Below are 27,511 nucleotides of genomic sequence, written 5' to 3'. Positions count from 1 at the left end.
TCTGCTTCAGCTTCCAAGCTGCGTTATTTTCACCTCAGCAGCATATGACCACCCTGTAGCAGTAAGGATGTGTTTTTACCTCCAAAGGTGGCAAAGCATTACACCCGACAAGTGGATCTTCCAAATAGTCCAATAGGTGTACACGGTCTACACTCTGCCTTTCTTGTCCGACTTGCAGCATATTCCACCTACATCAGAGAAGCTTTCGGGGGACCATTTGCCCATTCTACAGCCTTCCTTCTGACCATCAAAGGGAGGCTGGTTCAGATTTCCACAACAACACCACTGACATGTGGTGTTGCAATAATCAAGGTGTGGTGGGGTCCTGTGCTAAGAACTCCCCCCCTCTGGAAATGGCTGAGTCTTCAAGGCATTTTCCTGACTGTGAACCACCTGGTGGGATCTTTTTTTTTCCTAATGTAAACTATTTTCATATCAAGTTTTACAAATAAAGACATGCAACATTAATATTCCAACAGTGTAACATTGTAGCATTATCCCACAGATGCAATAGTCCATTCCCCAGGACCCCCGATGAGGCGGCACTGTGGGGGATAGTTTTAACATACCACATCGTTATAATCAAAAGCACATACCATCTTGGCTGAGGCCCTGCCTTCTACAGCCACCCTCTGGAGCTCACATACTATTTCTGTGTCCCTACATCTGCATATAGGACTTTACCTACACACTGCCACTCCAGGGGGTCTCTATACTTGATCTAGGGGGTACCGGACTGTGTTCCCCTTCCGCCTCTTCCACCAGCCGTTCCAGTATCTCACCCCAAAGCTCTAATGTTCTTTCCAGATACTCATCAATTTGCACCATTTTCAGTCTGCATTCCTCAGCTACAGCCCACTCCACAAGTCTGCCAGCCATTTGTGTGACAGAAATGGCTCAGATTTAGTCCAGTGGATAGCTATGCCTCTCCTAGCTAATACCAGTCCCTGAAAAGCAAATATATGCCTCATCTTCCTCCCCTTTGTGGGGGTTGGTAGGAGGGCAGCCATACACAGACGGACTGTCAGCTCAAGCTCGGAGCCCATAATCTTCTGAAGGTCCTGTGCCCAGTAGTCCATCAACCTGTCACACCCCCATGTCATGTGTGGGAAGGTAGCTTAGGTCCTGCTGCACCTAGAGCAGTCCTCCAATTGGGCCGAGAAGATCATGTGCTGGCGCTGCGGCGTAAGATGAGCAAGGTGCAGATAAAAAAAATGTGCTAGCTAAAGGGCGCGTTGCTAGCTGGTTCCAATACTTGTGCTGGGGCACACTTCCACTCCCTGTCTGTAAGCACCTGATGGGATCTTTGAATGCCAGGGAGATAAACTCAGCCAGCAATGCCTAGCAGGTCAAGCAGTTTCAAGGCTGATTTGCATATTTCTGGATGGCATTGTGGGCAAAAAAACAGCAGACTGGGATGCAGCACCGAATGCCAGCAACTGAGCTTAATTCAAGAATCCCAGTTTAGCATTACTTTAGTGCAACTGGTATGCCCAGACTTGGGTCCCATGCCCACTTTCCTACTGGAGCCAAGCTGATCCCTGCTGGAGAGCCCCAACTGGGGTCTCGGCTTGCTCATGTTCAGTTTCAGAAGGATGATTTGCATATGGCTTGATCTAATATGATGTGGTGTTGTAGGCAAACAACGATGGTGCAACCTGTAACCCTAAGTAATTACCAGTGGCTAATATTTATGCAAGCATCCCATCAATCACTTTTTGTTTACTTTAGCAGAGCATGAATGGTAGGTACACCCAAGGTGGCACATGGTAGCTTTCAGCAATAGGGAGAACCCTGGTTTGATCTTATCGCCACTGCTGAGGGTGCTCAATGTTAACACTTGTTTGCTGAAGTTCCAAAGAAGTCTCTCCCTCGGAGACCCATTCTTCCTAGAGTGGAGCACAGGACTCCCGTATGCTTCCCAGCCAATGCCTCTCCAGCCCAAAGTTCTGAAGACAATCGGGAATGACTGTGCCCAAAATATTCTAATGTCTTTGGATTGAGTGTGGTACCTGGAGGTCTTGGGCATGAGCATTTGTCCTCAGATCTGGCTGCTGCTTTGAGAGATCTTCTGTCATAGGCGCAGGGCAGGCCTGAACAATCTACACCTCCATGAATGAAAATTTGAGCAGTGGCTGCATTCATTCTCCCTCCCAAAGCCGCTGATTTACTTTTTCAGCTTCCACATCAAAATTTGTCTGCGCTGGGATAGGTTTGTGGCCTAGTGTGGTTGCTGCAATATGGCCGATTACAGGCAAAACTTTCAGATGTCTTGCTTTTTCTGTTGTCTTTAGCCCATGCTGTGACTTGCAGTGGACACTGTCAGAGGTTATTTGTCAGCCCTTTTGGTCATTTTACATTTATCGGACCAACTTCCTTGTTTAAGTCACCTTATAGATTTAGTACTTATGTTTCCTCCTAAACCCTATGCGATACCTCAGTGAGACCTCCACACTCTCAGGACTGTTCAGAAACACAGTGACTTGGTTCTCAAACACTGACATTTTCCTCAAGATAGAGCTGAATCCAGTTTTGAAGAAGATCAAGCTTGAGTTGCTGATTCAAACAGCCAACTTCCGAGGTAGAGGAATATTGTCAAGCCATTTTTACTACAAACCCACTCCCATCTGGGCTGCTACCCAAGGATGGGCCTGACCTGGCTGCTTTGCTGATACCAGTGACTGATGTTGTCGGACTCTGTGCCTCCCCAAAGGTGGCATATGTGATAAAGTCAGAGTCGGTGGCAAAGGCACATGAGCCAATGACAACATAGGTAAGAGGTTTTTCAGTTCCTCCCCTGATGCGTTAGTGCTAAGAATAGTGAGGTCCCAAGGTAGGCAATTGTTTTTCTGCTACTTTCTAGATATCATAAAAGCACTCTTGATTCCTCTCTGCGTGCCTCGATGCGGCATGAAAAACATAATGGAACAAGCAATTGTTTTGTTTTCCTTTGAATTTACAAGAAAGATCTCCATGGCCCCAAGCTCTCAAGACAACTGTTGCACCCAACTTAGACTTTGTAGAAGAACTACCGTCTGATGTCCTAGAAATATCCTTCTCTTCTATGAACCCCCAGACTTCTCACCTCTTACTTCCCTCTGCAAATAACCCACATACAGCTTCCTTTACATCTAACTTAGCACAGAATTGTATTTTGCTGTACGAAACTTATTGCCCACCCCCGCAAGAGGTATATGGGTGTTGATATTTCTATATATTTAGATATTTGTTTTTACCAATTCTGTGTTACTGATTTTATGGAACTGTGAACGATGAAAGGCTGGGTTAACTCACCAGGATTTGAACCTGTGATGTTCATAGACCTCTCTGCTGAGGATGAACAATTCCACAGAAGGATCTGTCCTTGGGATGGATTTCCAATGCTTAGCTCTCTAAAACATAGCATTGTGATAGTTCAGAGATTAGTTGCTACTGTGAGTAATGACAATATAGAGGCTCTCTGGCTTTTTCTGTCTCTCTCTCGCTCCTGTCCCCATCTGCTAAGACCTTCGTTACCAGGCAGTATGATATGCCCTTATTTTGACACTTCTTTTTATCCCTTGTTGCAGCCTGTGCTCGATCACTGTTGTTTCCTCCTCCACTCCATGCAGCCTGTCACATATGTCCTTTGTTGCCTCATTCCACATATCCTCCTTTCTCATGATCCAGCATGCCCTGATGTCCCTCGAACTATTTAACATAATAATATGCCTAGACATGTGTTCTGGCTTTTTCCCCTTGAACCATCTATCCAAACTCTCTCCTGTAGATTGATCTCACTGGTCCTCACTTTATTAATGTTTTTGTTCACTTCCTCGAGCCAAATCCCTAACCGCGACCAGTATATCCTTATTCTAAGGCAGTCACAAAGTGCATTTGCTAATGTGCCACTCCGGCCACAGTTCTGCAGGCATCTATCGTCACTTACCTGTCCCATGTGGAGGAGACGATGACAGGTGAAATATGCTTGTTGCAGTAGTATTTTGAGCTACACCAGTCTCAAACTGGATCTAATTGACACCTCCCTCAGACATTGCAACACTTCTCCCCATTCCTCATCATATATAAATATATATGATGTTTGTGGTACACATGGGTGCTGTTAGGGATGGTGTTAATGGCTGTTGTCTGTTTTGTAATGACATATTGGAGTTACAGACTGAAGCCCTGCCTCGTCTTTAATAAAATCCAGGTTTTCCTTTGGTCAGGGCCCACTTCACAAAACTGGAGCATTCTGGTGTACTGAGGTACAAATACCTTTCCTTTAAAACAACTTTTTCTGCTTGTGCTAGAGATCGCGGATCACCCGACCAATAATTTCGCCACTTCCGGCTTCGGGCCCATATATTTCAAATCACCATATACATTGATCGGATGACGTTACAATCTTCTACCAATAATTGTGAGTTCCTTTTCTATTTTCTAGTGTACCCGACTTACATCCACTGTTACGGGTACCTATGACCACAATGGATCAGGGAGCTAGCTGTAAAAGGAAAGGCAGCGAAATACAAACCCAACATGTGAACCTGTGATTTATTTCATGAAATGACCACGGACAACTGAAAGATTTAAAGATTTTATCTCAAATTTAAACTCTTTAGAACATACACTCCACTACAAGGAGACAATCTAAATCAAATTTGCAAAGAGTACATAGCTGCATAGAAGAACTATAAGGGCAATCATTTATGTTTAAAATGCTAATGCGACAGGAAAACAAACTAAGAGAGCTATCGGACTAAATTCAAAGATACTTTAGTAAAATTTATGAGAGAAAATTAGAGACCATAACAAGAAGTTGCAAACTGCAATAGCGAAAATGATTTCTAAAAGGTAGGGTAACATAGGAACACGCTATGAAAATAAATGCATATGTTTCATGAGATGCAATGGGTTGCGGAAAGCATGGAAAACTTATCATATGCAAAGGTATGTCTTTATTGAAGCAAAGACAGAAAAATAGAAAGGTGCAGTTTTAAGAGCTTCAGAGCGATATTTACCTAGACTGGTGTGGAAACCAACCCTGGCCACGGGTCAGTTTAAGGACAGGAAACACCCCCAGGAAAGACAGACATCAACGGGACAGCAGGTGCAGAATGGACACCCCAGGACAGGACAGGAAACCCAGATTAGGATCAGGACAGGACCACCAGGACACGACCAGCACCCGCAGTTCGGAAGCAACGCCTGCGCTCCACCCTCTCTGCAGCTATCAGTCAGGACCCCGATTGGGTCAGCGAACTCCCAGCAAAGTGCTCCGCCAACACTTTTAAGGTTTAGTAAAACCTTAGTCTATGGTCAAATTCAGACAGAGTGCTCCGCAGCGCTCTGTATCTTCAAGTCACCTATTGAGTGCGTTGGGTCAGTGACAGGTCAGCTATTCGGACAAGTCGGACAATTTCCCTAGGTGAACCTAGGCTAGATATACTGTTTTGGGGCAGGGTACCACCCCCCAAATGTTGCAAAGTGTCAGAATCCCCAATTTCGATTGGTCCTAAGGTAGGATTTGGTTAACACACCAATCAGAACAGACTATTCTAAGGCCTATTTTACATTCTAAGGTGCCGCCTAGCAAGATTGAGGTTCCCACGAGAAGTCGCAGGGAATACAATGGAAAGAAATACAATGTATTCAAATATGGTACAAGTTAGACTTTCTCGCTGGGTGAAGGTGCATCTTCCCATGCAGGCTCTGGCAGCAACCTTCTTTGGCTTGGTTTCAATGCCACCGCGCCACGACTGATTCTGCGCCGTAGTGCCCTCCAAGATGGACTCCCCAGCCCCATCACCCCTCAGTGCCGAGGATACATGAAAAGTAAGCGAAAACAAATTAGTACATAGAAATAAATGAATGTATTACATGTCATGATTTCGTACTTTAGTTTCATCATTATAAAAATATACTATACATTAATGGTGAGTGCAACGAACAAGTTCACAGGAGCAGCAGCACAAAGCTTCACCACGTTATCAGAAGCACAGCCATCTTATTGCTATTACGCATGCGCACCCTTTCCCTCTCAAACTCTGACTGCGTCATATCACATGACTATGACCTACGCATGCGCAGAAACAGAAATGCAAGCAGCGGCCATTTTTAGGGACAACGGTTACTTATATTAGTAAAACACATAGGCAAGCTTCGCTACCTTTCATGCATATCCAAAATAACGAAATTAGTAAAACGTACATTTGTTATGATGTTACGACAGGTTCGAGGTTCACGAGTCGAGCAAGTCGCGATGCGAAATCTTGCTCTATCACTTGTACATGAACCTTTCGTTTCCACTTTGTTGTGCAGGTTTTTGCATGGTAACACAGAGCTCTGTGTGAGTGGCCCACCTCTAATTCACACATCTTCTTAACCAATTCTGACCAGCCTGATCCTAGATTACCTGCCTGGAAACGAGCACCAATATCACGCAAGAGATAAATCATGCACTTCCTCTGAGTGGAGAACTTAAAACAAACTCAATCAATCCGGTTTTATAAAGCTCGGATAATCACCCGATCCAGGCGCTTACAGGCCCCAGAGGCTAAATCGAAAAGCCTGGTCTTGAGGGCCCTTCGGAATTTCGAAATTGAGATGATCCGGAGATGCGTGGCAAGCCTGTTCCAGGTCTTTGCTGCAATGTGGAAGAAGGAGTATGGGCAAGTGAAAGGGAGGTGGAATATAGTCCTTGGTTGAGTAGAGTCTTGTGTGGCTGGGTCAGCAGCTTCAATTGGCATCACTTCTGTTTGGAGAACCAGTGGAGTTTCCTGACGTGGAGTGTGATGTGGGTTTGTTGCGGAAGGCCGAGGAGGAGTCTGGCTGCGACGTTCTCTATTGTCTGAAGTCTCTGTAGAAGGTGTGTGGTGATTCCTACATAGAGAGCATTGCCGTAGTCCAGTCGGCTGGTGATGAGGGCTTGTGGCACAGTGCATCTCATGTGTAGTGGTAGCCCCTTGAAGATCTTACGTAGCATGCGCAGTGTAAGGAAGCAGGCGTTAAACACGGCGTTGATCCGTAATTTCCTGGTGAGCTTGTTGTCAATGATGATTCTGAGGTTTATGACGTGGTTAGAGGGGTTGCGTGTGGGTCCTAGGTCTGATAGCCAACAGGAGTCATTCCGTGTGTTGATGCTGTTGCCAAAGATCAGTACTTTCATTTTGCCTGTGTTCAGCTGCAGGCAGTTGTTCTTCATCCAGTTGGTGACGTTTGTCATGTATCTGTGGAAGTTGGTTTAGAGTGGTCATCAGTGAGTGAGAGGATGAGTTGGGTGCTGTCAGCGAAGGAAAATATGTTGAGACAGTGGGATCTGACTAGGGGTGTGCAGTAAACTCGGCTCTGCTGATTTAGTGTGAGGAGTTTTGCCACTCCACGCTCCGCTTGGAGGGCGAAGTTCAGCAAAACTTCGCCAACTACAGTGTAGCGGAGTCTACCGGTGCCCCTACCCCTAATTAGAGCTTTAGGTGAGGTGCATGTCAGAGATTTTTAGTTTACTCTGAGACACTAGACACTGAGATATGAACTGTACTTCCCTCACCTAGTGTCCGGTCTTCTGAGCAGCGACATCATAGCTGAAGGCAAACGTTGAACTAATGCAGCAAAATGGCGCATGCCTGATCATAAGATGGTAACTGTGTAGGGCAGCTCTATGTTTTCGTGGTTGAATCTCGTGAGATATGCACTTCCAGTGGAAGTTAGTGACGAAAGGGATGCGATTTCTAAATGAAATGGGCAGCTCGTTTGATGAATGGGATTATCAGAGAAAGATCATTATATGCTTGAATACCGGCAAGTAGCCGTAAGAAGTGGCAAATGACTTGCAAGAGTACAGGATGCTTGCTTTATTAGGGAGAAATTACAGACTAAAGATTTCATTTTTGGGGTGGTGTGGGCAACTGACTCCAGGGCGCAAAAGGGCTTCTTCATTTTGGTTGAGGAGTCGGGTTTATGGAATTAAAAACACGGATGCTCTTCGCTTTACCAAAGCACAAAGACGCACCTAATTCAGATGAGAGACTTTAAAAGCCAAAATGTAATTTCCGGCGTCCACATGAGACTTTAAGCGAATGTCTAATGCTGCAATGAGCTGTGCATTTCTGATGAGCTCACATTACACACGCCCTGCTGGTTTTCTCTGCCTGCTCTCATCCTCAGCAACGGCTTGACTCGTGTTATCAATAATAAGATACATCTCTTCCCAGAGCAGCTTCGCCAATTTATTAATCAGCCCCTGAGAGGCACTCAGAACACACTATGTCACCATGAGATCTCTTTGTTTGGTTGTGTGTATCTTTTCAACAGTAGCAACTTTCTTGTTATTGCTCAGCGCCCCGCAAGAATAAATGTCACGCATAGTTTGCTGTAAATTGTTAAAATGATCACTCGTATTGGCCTATATGTCATGCACATACTTGGCCGAATGTTATCATCCTGGTACTGCTCTGGCATCTGCTTTCCTGCAAAAATCTGTGTAACATTGGGTGATCGGTTTTGCTCCATGAAACTCTACGAGATCCACCCAGGCCTAGATCTGGAAATGTTGGCCAGCTGGGGCATATATGCATTGAAGAGCCGGGGCTGAGACCTGGGGAACAGCTCAGGTGATCTTCTTGGGTTCAGAGGTGGTAGGTGGATCCTCCGGATTGTTCTAGTGAGAAAGGAGTTGATCAATCTGCGAGCTTCCTCATGGATACCGATTTGGTGGAGTCTTTTGATTAGTGTGTCGTGGTATATGCTGTCGCAGGCTGCTGAGAGGCCGAGGAGGATCAAAGCTTCACTCTTTCTTCTCTTCTGTCAAAGAGGGTTTTCAGATGTTGTCAGTGGCTGCGATCGGGGCAGTTTCGGTGCTGTGATTGCTGCGGAAGCCAGGTCGAGAGGCATGGAGTAGCTGGTTCTGCTCCAGGTGTGTCATGAGTTGATTGTTGATCTTTTCCAGTACCTTCACAGGGAATGGGAGTAGGGAGATTGTCTGGTAGTTTTTGAGTTAGATGGGGTCAGCGGAGGGTTTTTGGAGAAGAAGCCTGACTTCGGTGTGTTTCCAGGCATCAGGAAATGTTGTGGTGGTGATGGAGGTATTGAGTAGGGTGGTGAGTACCTTGGCAATCCTTTGGTTGCCAAGGTTGAAGATATTGTGTGGGCATGGGTCTGTGGGAGCTCCCAAGTGGATGGATTTCATGGTGGAGGTGGTGTCCTGGGTGGAGAGGATGTTCCAGGTGGTAAGTGTGGGGCTCGTGTTGATGACTTTGCTTGTGTATCTGTTGAGGAAGTCCGTAGGTGTTGATTGGGGATCGAAGTTTCTGCTAATGGTTGTGATCTTGGTCATGGAAGAAGTTGATGATGTTGCCGCTCAGCTCCCGTGAGGACGTGATGTTGTATTCGCTGGCAGCCATATTGGAGAATTCCTTAAAGATGTTGAAAAGTTCCTTGGTGGTGTTGGCGCTGGTTTCAATGCGTGCAGCAATGGCTGTCTTGTTTGTTGCCCTCAGCAGGTGGTGGTAGAGCTTGAAGGCTGTCTTGTTGAAGGTGTTCTTGCTGGTGCGCCAACTTAAATTTTGATTCTGACTTCTTGCCATTGCCCTAGAGGTAAGATAAATATCTGATAGAGACTACTAGCCGCAGATTCCTTCACGTAGAATTATCCCCAGGCATGAGTGGATCCGGAAACTTTTTGCCACAGCATCCCTGCGCGACGGGGGCGGGGCGACATCACACGACTCCGCCCAGGAGTAGTCCGCGTACGTTACCTCAGCAAGGTCACATAAGCCCCCCCCCGGCGCGCCTACATCAGTTTTTTCCTTTCCCGCGTGCAACTCGGATCCGGTCTTGCTGTGGGCCTGTTTGGGGCCCTTTTTTCTTCACCATTGTCTTCTGTTTTGGTGGAACAGTGTGCGAATGCCTTCGGGCTTCAAAACCTGCACATCATGTGGGCGTTTTATGTCGGCGACGGACCCTCATCTCATTTGTATGTGGTATTTGAGGGAGTATCACAGCACCACTGATTGTGAGGCGTGCCAACAGTTGAACCCGAAGTCGCCGCGGGAGCACCAAATGAAACTTCTATTGGCGTGTCTCTCCAGGTTGACCTCCTCCCCTCGATCAGCCTCGACAGACGGCTTCAGATACGGCTGTGGTCGTCATCCTCGTCTTTCTCCGATGTTGCAACAGCGTCGCTCCCTGGTTGGTAAGTGTCGCAGTTTGTCCCCGGGGGCTGGTCTTCGGCCTTCCGGGGTGTGGACTCTCTGCAGGTGATGCGGCCCCGTGTTTCGACCTCCTACCCACTGTTTCCCGGGGCTGGGGTATTGAGAGTCCAGATGGAGACATACGTGGTGCCTTTGCAGGCCTCGCTGGCGTCTCCTCCTCCTCCTCCTCCTGGGGCGTCAGCGGATCCCTTGCTTCGCGCGTGGCCCTCCGCAGGCGCTGACTGGTTCAAATCCAGGCTTGGTGGATGTGGTGCTGTTGGAGTGCGGACCCTCTGGGGTCCCTCCTTCAAGCCACGGCGCCTCTGCCTCGCCGCAAACTCCTGCAGGAGTCCCGGTGGTGTCGCGGGATGTTGCCGGGGCTCGGGTCGCAACCCCGAGCCCCGCTCGGCACTCTGGGCAGGCAACAGCCTCGTCCAAGGCTGAGCTGACGCCACCATGGCACAGTTACCTCTCCTCATCCCGCTCTGGGTAGAGGTGGGGTGGGGACTCCTCGTCCCCCTCTGGGCCTTTCTCGTCCCTCCCGGCGGGCGGCTGCCTCGTCGGAGGATGAGTCAGAGGTTGATTCATCCCCGGCGCCGCCGCATGGGTCGCCGGACTGCCTCCATAACATTCTGGGCCGAGGCAGGCGGAGGGCTACGTGTCACTCAGCGAAGGTCGAGTCGGCGCCGTTACGTTGCCGCCCCTTGGCCACTTCGGCTCAGGCCCCACTCCGGTCCCCGACGTGGTATGACTTGGAGGAGCCCTGTCCGGTCTCTCCTTCGGCACCAGATGGTGCTGGCGTAATGCCTCAGGGTGCGGACTCTATGGCTCCACACAGAGGTTGCGCTGCGGATTCTTCTTCGGACGCTCTCTCTTCTCTGGAGGCTGGCTGCATATTGGAATCCTCTTCCCCGGAGACTGGCCGCCGTGTGGTGTCTTTTTCACCGGCATCTTCGAAGGATGGCTCACCGCCTTTTCTGAGGCTGAGTTGCTCGTTGGGGGAGCGGCAGGTCCCCCATTCTTCCGAACCTTCTTGCTTCCGGGTCAGGCCTTTGCCCCTCCCGCTTGGCTTCGGGGACGGCCTCCTTAGTCTGCAGCCTTCACCCACAGAGGAACTGCTTTCTTCTCAGCAGGGCCCTACGGAGGCGGGTGTGGCCTTCACTCACTCGGTGTCCACGGCTGTGGGCATTCTGCGCATGTGGGACCCGATTGCTAATTTCCCTGTGGACCATCTCTTGGATGTTCTCCACCAGGGCTCTGGTGGGAGGGAGATCTTGCTCCCCTTTGAGGATTCGCTCCTTTCTTCCCTGATGGGAGCTTGGAGGAGTCCCGCCTCGGGGGACCCGGTGCCTCAACACCTTCTGCGCCGACAACCTCCGGTACCGCGTGACCCAGCGTGCCTCTCCCTCCACCCCTCTACTGCCAGCCCCCTTTTGCGGACGCTTTTCCTCCCTGCCACAACTCATGACTCTGCCGTCCCGGGAGGCCCGCTGGCTGGACTCTTGGGGGCGCAACATGTTTGCATAGACCAGTGCTGCCCTGTGGGCTCTTAACACCTTATGTGTATTGGCGAGGGCATCTTCTTGTTTGTGGGACTCGGCTGAGTCTCTGGGATACGCGGCTTCACAGAGACTGTTCAGGTGGACTTACGGCATCATGCTTTGGATGGCCGGGAGCTGGCGGCGTCCATTCTCCGCTCCGCTCTAGACGTCTCGAAGGTGCTGCGCCGGGCCATGGCTTCCTCAGTCGCCCTCCGTCACCAGGCTTGGCTTCGGGACGGAGTGTTTCTGAGAACATTCGGGAGCGGCTCATTGATCTTCCGTTTGATGGAAGCCTGTTGTTCCATGCCCCGGCTGACTCCGCAATCCAGAGGTTCCTGGCGGGGCTCCGTCCTCCTCCGCCTTATTCTCCTTCTCCTCCTCCTCCTTCCCCTCCTCAGTGACTGCTGAGTTGAGCTGGGTTTGGGCCTTTTGGATGCCCTTGCTGTAGGTGGTGTTTGCTGGCCATTGAGTCCTCCTTGCTGGGACTTTGGCGTTTTTGGCTGCTGGACGGCCTTTGTTGCCTGTGTGTGTGTGTGTGTGTGTGTGTTTTTGCTGCAATTGTTACACACTCGGCCCTGAGATTAGGCCTTCTGTTTGTCTTTGGGCTGATGTCAAGTCTTCCGCGGGGCTGTTTTTCCCCGTGATGCTTTTGCTTTCTCCTCTGTTGCGGAAGTTCTTCCAAAGAGGGTTCCCGTGTTTGGGACTTACCGTACCCTATGTGGGATAATGGTAGCTGTTATATAGCTATGTTCTACTGGGGAGTGCTCGTTGCCTTCGGTGCCTGTTCTCCATGGCGTTTCTGTATGTTGCTATTGCCTCTTGAGGTTGTGTGCGCGACCCTTGTAGTAGTGGGTCCGGGCATTTCCTCTCCTTCCTGCGCTTGTGCTGCGGTCTGGGATGCTGCTGTGATCCCTCTGTAGGGAGTGAGCGGGCCCCTTCACTCTTCCATCTTCCTCCTACTTCCCTCTTGGGGTTACTGGTGTTTGACTTGAGGGGTCCTCTTGCCTGGTAAGGACGAGGTTACTCCCTGGTCAACAGGGCTGGTCCCTTGTTGGACCCATGTCCTGTCCAGAGTGGTGGGGTCCTTTTGCAGACCCTCCTTCCTCGTGGATATTGCTAGGATATCTATTCTACGTTAAGGAATCTGCGGCTAGTAGTCTTTATCAGATGTACGAGTTACTTACCTTCGGTTATGATGTATCTGGTAGAGTCGATTCTAGCCGTAGATTCCTTCATGGCCCGCCCTCCCACCCTGTTCCCCGAGGAACCCTGGGCTGGTCTTCGATACTCGCTTCCCAGTGGGGGGGGCTTTGTCCTCTGCGAGTACCTTCTTTTGCTCTTGCCAGTGGCTCCGTCTGGTTGCTGTTCTTCCCTCCTCATTGGTTCTGGGAAGTTGGGGTTTGGGTGCTCCTATGCCCTGTTGCGCTGGCTGCTCCAGGTTGGGGGGCGGGGGGTTTGCCTCCAATCTCTACCCTTCCTCCCTCTCACTGCTAAGGGTCCTGGCCCCTCTGCCTCTTCTGAGTTGGGGTCCCTTGGTCGTCCTTACCCCTGTTTCTTGGGGGGTGGTTGCCCTCTCTGCTGAGTGGTTTGGAGGTTGGTTGTTCCTGCCTGTCGGGACTGTCTCCCTTTCCTTGTTTCGGGGTGTGGGTTGTAGGCCTGCTACGTGTGTCATTACTGAAATGTCCTCGGGATGTAACTTTCATTCCCGACCAAATTTTGTAAATAAATTAGCCTTATAAGGTTCAAAAGGTATACAACGAATTTTCCAGTGTGGCTGAAGACTCCAAGGGAAAGGATCAAGTGCAATCCACATTTAAGGGCGGAGCACATAGCTTATCTCACTTCTCAGCTTTGGCAGAAGAGAAAGTAGCCCATATGTTGCCTCAAATTAAATCTGGCTCCCCTTTGGACCCGTGTCCACCGCCCATAATACATCTGGCCCCAGAGGAAATTAGTTCTGTTCTGACCCCTGTGCTAAACACCATTCTTTCCTCCGGAGTATATCCTTCACAGTGTAAAAGGGCCTGTATCCGTCCCCTCTTAAAGAAGCCCAAGCTCGACCAACTGGACGAAAAAAACTATTGTCCCATTTCCTGTCTACCATTCCCTGCCAAAGTATTAGAGAAGGCCATGAATATGGAGATAACTTCCTTCTTGGAATCTTATAACATTCTTGATAACACCCAGCATGTCTTCCGCTCGAACCACTCTACAGAAACCGCTTTGCTTATGGCAGCTGAAGAAATACGCAAGGTCATGGACTCCGGGGGTAGGGCTATTCTGGTTCTGCTAGCAGTCTTTGATACTGTGAACCATCTGGTGTTAATTCAAAGGCTTCAGGACATCGGTATCTCGGATTCAGCTATAGCCTTATTGTCCTCATTCCTGGCATCCAGAAAACAAATCATCCACTGGGATGGACTTCAGTCGGAGCAATTCTTGTTACCGGGAGGTGTCCCTCAGGGATCGGCATTATCCCCTACTCTTTTTAATATTTATGTTGCCCCATTGGTGAAACTAATAAAGAGTTTTGGGTTCTCGCTGGTGTCATATGCTGATGACACTCAGCTGATAGTATCAGTAACCCAGGCAGAGGATGTAATGGCAGTCAAATTCTCTAATTGCATCTCGGCTTTGATTAATTGGATGAGTGATAACTTTTTAAAATTAAATACAGAAGAAAACGGAAGTTGTAGAGTTTGGACATAAGTCTGCCATCTGGGGCCAGCATTGGTGGCCATCCTCAGCAGGGGACTGTCCAGTGCCAGTAACTAAGGTCAGAAATCTTGGTTTCATGTTTGATAATGAGCTGAACTGGGATGCACAGATTAATCAACTGTCATCAGCCTGTTTTTTTATGCTTAAACAGTTGAAAAAGATCCTTCCGTTTATTCTTCCTATTCTGAGGAAAACGGTGATAATTGCCACAATTCTTTCGAGAATTGACTATGGTAATGCTCTGTACTTGGGAGCCGGGGTAAGACAACTGGCCAAACTGCAATCAATCCAAAATGCGGCGGCCAGCGTATTACTTAATTTACCGAAATACCATCCTGCCTCATCTGCCTTAAAACAACTTCGTTGGCTCCCAGTACGAAGACGGATCGAGTTCAAATCACTCTGTCTGGTTCATAAAGCCCTATCTGGTGGTATGAAAGAGGATGTGCAGTCCTTGTTTCCCCGGTACATACCTGCACGTGATTTAAGATCGGCCACACTTGGGTTGGTCAAACTTCCCAAGATAAAGAAAGTAAGATGGGGAGGAAAACGTTTCTCCTTTCTTGTTTCTAAATTATGGAATTCAGCTCCTATTCTTTTTAGAAAGGAATTGAACAGAAGGATGTTCCGGAGGGAAATAAAAACCTGGCTTTTTACTCAATAATAACTCTTGACTGCATTGTGTTCTGTTCAGTTTCCATAGCGCCAGGACACCTCGGCAGCAGTGCGCTCTACAAATATTTTCATTCATTCATTCATTCTTGGCTTTTACGCAGGTTCCCTGTTTCCGGGGGAGAGGAGGGGGTGGCTGTCTATGTATTGGCAGGGTGGCTGCTCAGGGCTCTGCTCTGTTCTTTCTCTCCCTGCCCTTGGACACTGCAGTGTTGCACTGTTTCCTATGGGGTCTCTTCCCTTTTTGTATAGTCTTTCGCACACAGTTCCCACTCTCCCACAGTATTTTGTTTGGCGGCTCCGTGTTGTGGTGCGTAAAGGTTCTCTGAAGAAAACTGACGTTGGTGCACCGGGGTGGGGCTTATGTGACCTCGCTGACATCACGTATGCGGACGACACCTGGACAGAGTCGCGTGATGTGGCCACGCCCCCGGCACGCAGGGATGCTGTGGCAAAAAGTTTCCGGATCCAGTCTCACTCCTGGGGATAATTATACTTGAAGGAATCTGCGGCTAGAATCGTCTCTACCTGGTACATCGTTACCGAAGGTAAGTAACTCGTACACTAGCCTGTTTCAGCCGCTCTATCATCCTTCACCTGTATATCAAGGATACTCTGTGTGCCAGTTTAGAGGCCTGAACTCGAGAGTGTCTTGTAGCTTTGAGCTGAACTACCCAGCGAGGACAGGAACTTCTCTAACCTACTTTTTGGTATATGAATGTTAAGTGTTGCATTTGAGAGCACAAATTCCACAATGCCTGGTAAGCATGCATTGCCACCTTCCACACTGCTCTTCTTTAATTTCTTTCCTTATTCCACTTTTTTCCCCTCTTCTCTATTTTTTACTGTCTCTCTGCCTCACTAGCCAATTTTTTCAATCACTACCGCTTCCCACACCCTCTATCTCGCCGAAGCCACCGAACAGTAAATTACTAACCCACCCACTGGTGCAATCATGCGGGTCAGCATCTGGACCCAACTATTGGCTGTGTCTGTGATAATACATATTGTCTCAGAGGGGACCAAATGTCTTTAAGTTGTGACTTGATTGGGAAGAGTGTGGAATAGATGTCTGAAAGGTTGTTGCAGAAGAGTAAGTCCTTGATCCAGCTCTCGACATTGAAGACTGCCCTAGTAAATTGACATTCTGTGCTTAGCTAACAATAGAAGCAGGGCTGTGAAGGGGTCTCACTGGGACAGGGGAAGGAAAATCACTTACCACCAAAATAAGTCTACCACAAGGAAAGGAACAACTATTTGTAGTGCCCTTTTCTCTAACTCTGTGGAATCTCATTTCTCTAAGTGTTTACCACAGCACATACTCGATTAGATGTGTGTTGTCTGGCATGCATATAGTCAAAGCATTGTATACCTTTAAATTGTTAAAATATGTGCCCACCGTTGAGGCAGATGCATCACAAAAAATATTTTTGGACAGTTTTTGCTGGAAACTCAGCAACAGGTTCTCTAACCCACTGAGTTGTCCAGTTTGTTGTCAGAGTCAAAGACATAGGGGTGGTAGACAGACAGATTATACATAAATGGATAATGTAAATCTCTCTACCTGGCAATTGTATCCTATTTACAGAGTCTGTTTACAAACCTATTAAAAGCTCTTGAACCTGGCAATATATTTTGTGGTGGTCCAGCACAGCCATGAGCATGCTTAGGAGCTGAGAAGGGACGAGAACGTTCTTGATCCTAGTTAGGCAACAAGACCACAGCACGGGGATGGTTTTGGCACTAGGCCAAAGGAACAATTGATGGATGGAATGCTGAACAATGCAAAGATTCAAACAACACTCATAAAGATCTAGGTTTAATCCATCTTTCTTTTGCTCTCCACACTACCCCAGTTTGGACCCATACATATGCAAATCAGTCTTGACCCTGCTCCTTATGGGAACAGTCCAGCCCGGACTGCCAAGCCAGGTCTAAGTTGGCAGGGTATGCCCAGATGTGGGTCCCTTGCTCACTTTGCAACTGGATTCAAGCTAGCTTGGCTGATGAGGAGTGTTATCCGTTAACTGGTCCCAGGATGCTTGTTTCTGGTCCAGAGAAAACCTGGCTTGGCAGCTCGGGCTGGAATGCTAAACAGGGTCAAGACTGATTTGCATATAACAGGGTCTGAACTGCGGTGGCAAAGTGAGCTAAAGAACGATGATGGATTCAACCCAGATCTGTGACAGGGGGTTAAGTGTTTGAAAAGTTTCAGCGCTCCATTCATCATCTCCTTGTGCTTGCTTTGTTTGCCATAAGTTGACAGGGTTTGCCCAGACGTGGGTCCCTTGCTCACTTTGCCACGGGATTCAAGCTAGCCTGCCTGATGAGGGGTGTTATCCTGAAACCGGTCCCAGGATGCTTGTTTGCAGTCCAGGAAAGACATTGCTTATCAGTTCAGGCTGAACTGTTCCCATAAGACACAGGGTTGACGGATTTGCCTATAACAGGGTCTGAACTGGGGTGGCAAAGTGAGCTAAAGAATAATGATGGATTCAACCCAGATCTTTGACTGGGTGTGAGTGTCTGAAAAGTTTCAGTGCTCCGGCCATCATCTTCTTGTGTTTGTTTGCAATGTTCAACATTCAGTCCATCACCTTTTTGTGTTGCATTTGGCACTACGACAGCATCAAAGTACAAGTCGCCACGTAGCATACGTTGGCATCGGCAGACACATTAGCACCGAAGGATGTGTGGAGGAAGGAAGTAGGCTGTGGCACCAAGATAATCATCGGATCCAAAGAAATGCTCGGGCTCAAGCGCCTCGGAACAGTTCTCAACTCAACACAAAGTTTTAGGACACACCACAGGCTCCAAAGAAACAAAAGACTCATACACAAAGAGCGAGTGAAGCCCAAGGCATTGTCTTTGAAGGTCTGAAACCATTTATGCAGGAAAAAAGTAAATAGAATGCCAAGAAACAGGCTCAGGATCAATCCTTGCCACCGCCTCCACCAAAAATAGTGCCACAAGAACACAGGGTCACAAGCCCAATGACTTTTAACCATCTAGAGTCACCACAAACACACTTTCCCTCTCCACAGAGGAGGAAGAGGGGGAGATGCAGGACACAGATACCCAACAAACACAGGGTACCCACCCTACCCCTGACCCATAGGATGATTATAATGTGGTCCTGCCTGACCCAGACATGGAGCCACCAGTACCTACTAAGGCGTCACTTCCAGATGACACATCCTCATACCACAGTGTCATCCAAAGAGAGGCAGAGTACCACAAGCTGCCATGCTCACTACAAAGGAGCCAGCTGACTTCCTAGTGGAAAGTCTTTTGTGCACAGAGCGCACAATTTTATATATCTCCCAATGATAGGATACGTATTCAACGTATCCAAAGACATCTTCAGGGACTCAGTCTAATCCACGGACCTAACACTTCCCAATGAGAAGAAATACAGGCCGTCTCCAACTGACCCTATTTACATACGGGGACATTCCCATGTAACCGCAGCCAGGAAAGGAGCTGCAGCACAAGGTAATGGAGAGGTGCCTCCTCCAGATGAGGAAAGTAAAAGAATTGATGCTGCAGGCAAAAGAGTAGCAGCAGGGCATGCAAACCACTAGAAGATCGGCAACTCAGTTAACCTCTCTCCCGATACAATAGGGCTACTTGGGATGAGATGCAAGACTTGATGCAACATGTCCCAGATGAATACAAAAAAGAGACCTGGTAAATGAGGGTAGGCAGATATCAAATTAAACAATCAAATGTGCATTAGATCTAGGTGACACTGCTGCAAGGGGCATCAGTACACCAATCATGCTCCGTAAAAATGCATGGCTACACATATCCGGGTTCACACCTGAAGTGCAGCAGAACATTTTTAATGTCCCATTAGATGGGAAAACCTTTTGGGCCTGCCTGGACACACAGCTAGAGAAAATAAAGGATACCGACACAGCCACATCCATGGGTGCCTCACAGACAACACCTCAAAAGTATAAGCCCTTTTGGCCTTACCAATGGCGAGGGGCAGAAAAACCTCTACCCCAGAAAACACCACATATCCCCAACAGCAATATCACCAACAAGGGCATGGATAATATTGTGGAGGCTACAAGAACAGGGGCTGTGGTAGAGATATCTCCAACAGGGGCACCTCCACACCACCAAGTAAATGACTTGCCCACACTTCCCCATGAGCACAAAACACCTGTCGAGGGAAGGCTACCAGTTGTGGCCAGACATCACATCAGACCAATGGGTACTAAAAATAATCAGGCCGGGATATTGCCTAGAACTAACTCAACAGCCACCAAATAATCCACCAAAACGACAGATGTTAAATCCACAGCATCTACATTTGCTAAAGGAAGAAGTAAAGTGTTGAAACTGAGTAAGGAATGACAATCACAGGATAAGTCGGCAACATTCCTTTATTGGCCATCCACAGTCGGCAACATTCCTTTATTGGCCATCCACACTCCTCAACTGACATTAGTGCCAATATTCTAAGGTGAGCTCCAGGTGGAGAGAACCAAAAGGTAGGTAGAGTGAGGGGGGAATGGAACATACCAAGGTGAAGAAAGAGAGAATACAACATAAAGGCGTTGCTACTAAAAAGGGGCCATAGAATTAGTCCCACTCAAACATAAAAACAAAGGAGTCTACTCCCTTTATTTCCTCATACCAAAAATTGACAGTTCACTTCGGCCCACTCTGGACCTGCAACCACTCAATCACTACATACTATCCGAACACTTCCATATGGCCACATTGCAAGATGTAATACCACTACTACAAGAGGGTGACTTCATGACTACATTAGACCTGAAGGGCATTTACTTCCACATTCCAATCGACCCAGTGCACCGCAAATACCTAGGTTTTGTGGTAAGTGGAAGTCTATATCAATTCAAGGTGCTACCATTTGAGGTAACAACAGCCCCAGGAGTTTTCACAAAGTACTTAGTGGTAGTAGTAGCAAAATGCGAAGGGAAATCATAAATATCTTTCCCTATCTAGATGGTTTGGGAGATCAAGAGTCCAAACAAAGCCAAATGCCTAATAGACACTCAAAACACGATCAACCTACTTCACCAATTGGGCTTTACTATCAGTGCAACAAAATTGCATCTCCAACCACTTCAGTTACAACCATACCTAGGAGCAATACTCAATTCAGAATTGGGAACAGCTTACCCCAATCCGCAAAGGGTCTCAAACTCAGACCCAACTGTGTCTTTTTTAGCCACATCATCACATCACCTACTAGTCAAAACAGTGATGCACCAACTAGGGATGATAAGCCCAAGAAAGGAGTCAGGACCTTTGGACAGGACAACTAAGGATGATGGCATCATGCATAGCGATAGTGCCACATGCACAACTACACATGAGACTGTTCCAAGAGTCTTTAGCATTGCAATGGTCACAACAGGGGGACACATTGAAGATCTAATGCTGGTTTCACCTAGGATCCTTTAGGCACTAAAATGGTGGAAAAGGATGAGCCTTTAAATACCCAATGCTGCAGGTAACAATCACAAGTGATGCACCAATCATAGGGTGGAGTGCTCATATGAAGGAAATTATGGTTCAGGGACTCTAGATCTCACAACAACAGGCAATGCACATCAACATTCTGGAGCATCTAGCCATCTAAATGGCTCTTAAAGTGTTCCTAACAAACATTACGGGGAAAAATGTTGTTCTACAAACAGATGATAGAACTGCAATGTATTACATCCTGAAACAGAGGGAGGACCCATTCCATGCAACTGTTACAACTTGCGCAGACCATATGGAAATGGCCAAACAAACACAAAATTCTCTTCCTGGCACAATGCATACTAGGGCAGTAAAACTCCATTGCGGACCTGCTCAGCAGCACACACCAACAAGTTCACAAGTGGGAAATACACACTCCATTACGGCAACAATACTTCCAGTGGTGGGAAACACCCACAGTAGGCCTGTTCGCCACTGCCAAAAACTCAAAATGCTAAAACTTGTCATCCAGCTACCCACACCCACTATTGAATGGGAATGCTCCATGGATGAACTGGTCAGGGATATTTGCTTACACTTTTCCACCTCTCCCACTTCTTCCATGTGTGGTCAGGAAACTCAGACAGACTTCAGTAACCCTAATACTGATTGCTCCCACATGGTCTGGCACACAACACTGCTAGTGCTATCCCTTGTACCTAACAAGAAGCTACCTAACTATCTAAACTGTCTCACTCACAACTGGGGCATTGGGAGACATCCCAATACACAACAGCTCAATCCTGCAATCTGGGGCCTGAGGTCATAGTCTGAATACCTAAATCTACCTCCAGAATGCATGACTGTTCTAAAGGAGTCAGTAAGACCAACCGCAAGGGCTTGCTATGCTGCTAAATGGAAACATTTTGTCCACTACTCTGCGTCCTTAAACACCAACAAATCAAAAACTAGTCTGTTACTTGTTACACTTACAAAAGGTACATTTGGCATATACCTCATAGCTGCCATTGATGCATACCTACAAAACAGGAAGCCCAAATCGCTTTTCTGTATTCCTATAACCCAAGCCTTCATGGAATTATTTAAATGTGTCATTCCACCTCGTACACCTCCAGTACTTGTTTGGAACCTTAAAATTGTAATAACAGACTTATAGGGCTAACACTTCAACCACTACATTAGTGTCAAATACAATTTTTAACATGGAAGGTGTCCTTCCTTGTAGAAACCTCTATACAAAAGGTTAGCGATCTACAGGCGCTCCCTTTGGAAGAATCATATTTACACATGTCCACAGACAAAGTGCGTTTACGCACAAACCCAAAATTCTTACCTAAAGTTATATTTCCTTTCCGTTTAGATCAAACTTTAAAGTTATGGTTTTCTGTCCAACAGCAGAGACAGTCACAGAGGATGCTTTACATACACTTAATGTTAATCATGCACCTCTCGGAACGTACAAATCCTTTAGGAAAACACAACAACTATTTGTTTTGTTTTCAAATCCACATAAAGGAAAGGCTATTTCAAAATCAGGAATAGCAAGATGGATTGCCAAATGTATTCAAATGTGTTATGCTAAAGCAAAACAAACATTAACAACAATGCCAAAGGCTCATTCGACAAGGAAGAAAGGAGCAACAATGGGCTTTTTGGGAAAATATCCCTTTAAGTGACATGCAGAACAGCAACATGGATGAAACCACATACATTTACAAAACATTACTGTGTGGATGTTCAAGCAAGAGAACAACCCCTAGTTCAATTAACAGTCCTTCAGATATTACTTCAATCAAACGCACCATCTCATGCCTAAAGCCACCACAAAAGGGGTACTGCTTTATAATCTATGTGTAGCATGTGTATCTGCAGGCAACACATGCTATGAATGGAGTATGCTACTTACCCTGTAAGCATCTGTTCGTAGTGTGTAGTGCTGCAAATTCACATGCACCCTCCTGCCTTCCCGGCAGGTAATAGATGGTGAGAAAAATACACACAAATACAACATGTTTAACCTGTTAAGTGCATGCGTCGGCCAACGGCCGTCACAAGCACTACCTCGGTAGTGCTGCGCACGTCCGTTGGCCAACGCGGCCCACCCGCGCAATAGAATGCCCGGACAGCGCCGGATGTTACACCGGGGTTAATGGGTTAACAGCAAATGCTAACTTAGGAGACTATATCCTCACTTCATATATTGTAAGGGGTCAAAATCATTAACAGCGGAGCCGTTGAACATGCGCAATAAATCAAGGGGGAGGAGAAACAACACACAACGCCGATCATAAGACTTTCTCGAGGAAAAACAACATGCAGAGTCAGGGCCCAGCACTAGATTCATAGCACGTGAATCAGCAGCACCACACGCTATGAGTAGATGCTTACAGGGTAAGTAACCTACTCCTTTCCAAGCATCTCCAGACTTCCTCTCACCCACAATTGCTATCACCGACTTTGTGTTGTAATGTATTCATACATTTGACATGGCTTTCTGAAAGAATGCAGAGCTCCCTGCATCTTTCACTCATCTGGACATGGGCGGGTTGAAGGGGTGGCAGTACCTGAGTGTCGAGCTGCTCATATGTTCAATATATTAAATCTCACATTTCTACTTGTGCTATGCATAGTGATATGCTGTGAAGTAGAAATGGGCCTAAGTAAGTAAAAGTGCATCTGCTTGGTTAATTAAAACCATACAAATACTAAATGAATATGTAGATTCAGTAGGGCCAAATCTCCAAAAAGTGGATTGCGTCCATGCTGTGGTGTTGCTTTCATTTTATCATGACACTGGTTGGATTTGGTTTTGCTCAACGGTCTGCCTCTTACTTCATATATTTCCTTGTGATTGTCTTATTTATTTGCGCACAAAACAATACAACAAATTCTCACTTTAACAGCTGGAACAAACAATCTAAATGTCTCTGCAAACTTCAAACATGAATCTTTCAATGGGAACTAAAGTCTGCAAAGATGTGGTGCTTTGCTGATTGCTCTTCAGAACATTATCCTAGCTTTTGCTGACTGTGGCATATGATTAATTGGCATGACTGTATACCACAAACTGTAACACAACTTGGAGGCTAAAGCTTCAAGCTCCTTTTTAGTATGAGTTAATAACACTTCAAGCCCCCAATTACCACCCACACAGAAGTCCATAGCATGGCACTTCTTGTCTAATAGTGTGATTCTGAGTCATTGCTTCTGAAGTTTGCGATATGCTCCTGTTCCATGTCATGGAACATTGATAATCACCTCACTTAAGCTCCTACTCCTTCTAGCCTGGAATGTTTCAATGCATTGTCGGGTCTATGGGCACCAAAGAGGGATGTCAGCTGTGTCCAACGGATGTTGTCATATGAGATGTCTTCCTCTTATAGGTACTGCGTGGCCATGTGTGGGGATGGAGCCAATGACTGTGGAGCTCTGAAGGCTGCTGATGTAGGGATCTCACTGTCTGAGGCTGAAGCATCTGTGGCTTCACCATTCACATCTAAACTGGACAACATTGAGTGTGTGCCACTGGTAATCAGGTGAGTGGACGGTCTTCTTGTAGATATGTGTGTCTCTGCTTGTGACCTCCTATGGCTTTTTCGCTTCCAAATGTTTGCAAGCATGTATGGTTTTCTTACCCGCTGAAAATCGTTTACCATGAAATACAGCATAAATAAAGCTATCTTTGTGAAATTCAGTTCTTGCAATCTCCTAGATGTCTTACAATAGTCTTTGACCTTTATTAATGTACTTAAGACAGTTTTGTGTAGAAAACATTATAGTAATGGACTGAGAGATCTATCACTGGTAGGCTGGAACTTGCATCATATAACTAAGACCAGACACTTGCCCCTAAAATAAACTATGTCTTCCCCAACTGGTTTTGCAATACACACCAAATTAACTCCTATTTTGTGTTGAATTTTGTTAGAATTGAGGGTGTCTGGTTGGCGCAAGTATTCACTTGTGACAAGCAGGGACCCTCTCCTCTAAGTCAGGGCGAAGGATGACCCCTTAGAATTACCCCTGCTCACCCTCTAGGTGTGTGGCGTGCGCAGCCAAGGCTATTCTCCAGGCGTTGTTAGTTAAGCATTTGTAATAACACACACAGTAAACATACCAATCCCCCCACAAATGGACACCAGGCTGTAGTTATATAAAAATACGTCTTCTTTATGTAAAAATATATATATGCATGCAAGTATTTATCACAAGACCATCAATAACGTTTTTCTTAGCCACAAGGTTGTAAATAGGCATGTGTTCTCTTTGTTTACAGTTCAAAACTGGTTCTTCTTAGTCTCTTTGACTCCTAAAACAGTCCTTAGCTCCTTGAAACCCTTTTGGGGCGTACTGGCCGCTTCGTAGCGCTTCTGTGCGCTTCTCCCGTTGAAAACGGGGACACCCTACCGCGTCTCACGCATCTAGCGTGAGCACGGGTACGAGGCGTACCGCTCCTAGCTAATGAAAACAATGGTGTGAGCCGTACCCAGCTGGTGCGTCTCGTACTGCGGGGGGGGGGGATTTCACAGCGCACTGGCGAACTCTACGGCGTGCACTGCTCCCAGTTCTCAGCGCACTCAGGCAATACGGGGCATACTTGTGATAGCGTATGGTTTCTTTCAAGGCAAAGGTACAGTTCTCTTTGAGGTTACGAGGCGCACAGGTGATTCTACTCGATCACGGGGAAATAAAACGTTGCGGGCCCCGAGCCCGTTTGTGCTGTGACATACCTTAGGATATCACTTCTCTTCTCAGGCCGAGTCGTGTGTGGACAGTGCGACTCGGTTCTTGGCGTTGATCCCAGCGAAGGCAGATGCGAGGCGCACAGCGGCTCCCCGTCAGAGAGAGGCTGGCACCCGAGGCGTCCCTGCTTCGGTGGATCTGTTCTCTGGGTCTTTATGGTCCGGTGGGGATTTCAGGTGGGAGCGTGGGGGGCACACCAGCGAGCCTCCAAAGGCGAGGTGACACGGCGATTTCCCTCAGCGGGGGGGGCTGCTCGGCGGAGCGGGGCTCTCCCTCGGCGGGGACGGGGAAACACAGTAGGTCACGGCCTCGAGGAGGGGCTGGGGGCACCAAGGTTACGGCAGCGAGCCTCCAGTGGCGAGGTGACACGGCGATTTCCCTCAGCGGGGGGGGGAGCGGCTCGGCGGAGCGGGGCTCTCCCTCGGCGCAGACGGGGAAACACAGTTGGTCATGGCCTCGAGGAGGGGCGGGGGGGCACCAGGGTCACGGCTCCGGCGGGGGCAGAAATCCTCACAATTACCGGCAGACGAGCAGAGAGCAGGTTGAGCCAGATGATCCTGTGGCTCAGGTCAGGGGGCAAGCTCAGTCAAGCCCTTGGAGAAAGTTTCTAGCACAAGTCAGCAAAGTCTTTTCAGCAAGTCTTTTCCTCTCCTTCCTCAGCAAGGCAAGCAGCAGGCCAGTCCTTCCAGCGTCTTCTTCTCCTTCTAGTTGGGCAGAGGTTCTTTGTGGGAAACAGGATTCTGATTTACAAGGAGCAGCGCTCCTACTTTTATACAGCATTTTCTTTGTTCTTGCAGGCCAGGGGGGCCTCTGCATAACTTCTTTCAGTCTCTGAGTACTTTGTTGGATGTACTCTGGTTTCTTCTTTCAGTGTGAGGGGCAGGCACATCAGACGCTCCACAGGAGGTGGAGCCAGCATTGTGGGGGCAGGGGCAGCCAGGAGTACCTTGTTGACAGTGCTTCGCCTTTCCTGGGCCAGGTGTCGGGCTGAGTCATCAGTCGCTCCCCAGGGGGCGGAGCCAGCATTGTGGTGGCAGAGCACAGCCCTATTCAGAGTCCAGGGGCACTCCCACCTCCCACCAAGGTGTAATCCTGCTATTCACCACCTGTCATCCCCCAGCCCTGTCACTCACATAACCCAGACAGTCAGATACACATCCTAGCGGAGGCGGGCTGAAATAGATAGGCAAGCAAATGCTAGCTTTCTAAAAGTAGCATTTGCAAACACAGGATATTAAAATAAACTTTACTAAAAGAAGTATTTTATTATTCTGAGTTCAGGAATACTAAACTTTATTTTCTACCATGTTCCCTGAGCCAGCTGGGATTATAGAGTGTAATAATTCCAGCAGCCCATCTTGGCCTAAGAGAACAGGTAGCCTTACAATAGTGAAAAACGAATTTGGCTGTAATTCACCAATAGGACATGCCACACACACCAGAGCATGTCCTACCTTACACTTACAATGCACCCTGCCCTTGGGCCTACCATAGGGGTGACTAATATGAAGTTAAGGGAAGGTTTAGGGGCTGGCAAGTGTGTGCACTTGCCCAGCCAGCATGACAGTACCAGACTGCATGCAGGTTCTGCAGTGGCAGACCCTAGACACATTTTAAAAGGCTGCTTCTGTGGGTGGCGCAATCAGCGCTGCAGGCCCACTAGCAGTATTGGCATTCACAAGCCCTGGCACTCCTGGTGCACTTTACTGGGGACTGACAGTAAATCCAATTACCCAATCATGAACATCAATCACAGTTACACTTTACATTGGGAGCACTTGCACTGCGGCACGGATTGGCCATTGCGCAGTGCCCTGAGCAGCGGACACCAGCAAAAACATCTGAGGCACATTAGCAAAAAGTGGAAGGGAAACTCACGTCAAGGTGCCAGGTCTAACACGTGTCCCCTCCAGCTGAAATGTGGGGAGAACTACCCTTCCCCAGGGAGTTCCTCATCACTAAGGCGGAAAAACATGGACAGACCGTCAGCATTGGCGTGATCTGTGCCAGGGCGATGTTCCACCGTGAAGTCCATACCCTGAAGGGAGATGGACCACCTCAACAGTTTTGGGTTCTCACCCCTCATTTGCATCAACCATCTGAGGGGCCTGTGGTCTGTCTGAACCCGGAAGTGAGACCCAAACAAGTAGGGTCTTAGTTTCTTCAGCGCCCAGACCACAGCAAATGCTTCTCGCT

The 27,511-nt window shown here is 47.7% G+C and overlaps 1 protein-coding gene across 5 annotated transcripts in view; it reads left to right on the top strand.

Moving 5' to 3' along the window:
* Nucleotides 1-27,511, top strand: part of ATP13A2 (ATPase cation transporting 13A2) — an 861,654-nt gene that overhangs the window by 769,746 nt on the left and 64,397 nt on the right. For all 5 annotated transcript variants that reach the window (XM_078642867.1, XM_078642866.1, XM_078642870.1 and 2 more), the window contains one exon: nucleotides 23,956-24,108. In XM_078642867.1, the coding sequence (XP_078498993.1) occupies nucleotides 23,956-24,108 (153 nt within the window). The remainder of the gene's footprint in view (nucleotides 1-23,955; nucleotides 24,109-27,511) is intronic.

Source organism: Lissotriton helveticus, chromosome 5_1, assembly GCF_964261635.1.
Source record: "Lissotriton helveticus chromosome 5_1, aLisHel1.1, whole genome shotgun sequence".
NCBI classification, from domain to species: domain Eukaryota; kingdom Metazoa; phylum Chordata; class Amphibia; order Caudata; family Salamandridae; genus Lissotriton; species Lissotriton helveticus.
The sequence above is the reverse complement of the archived record's forward strand: the minus strand, read 5'-3'. Positions and strand labels throughout refer to the sequence as shown.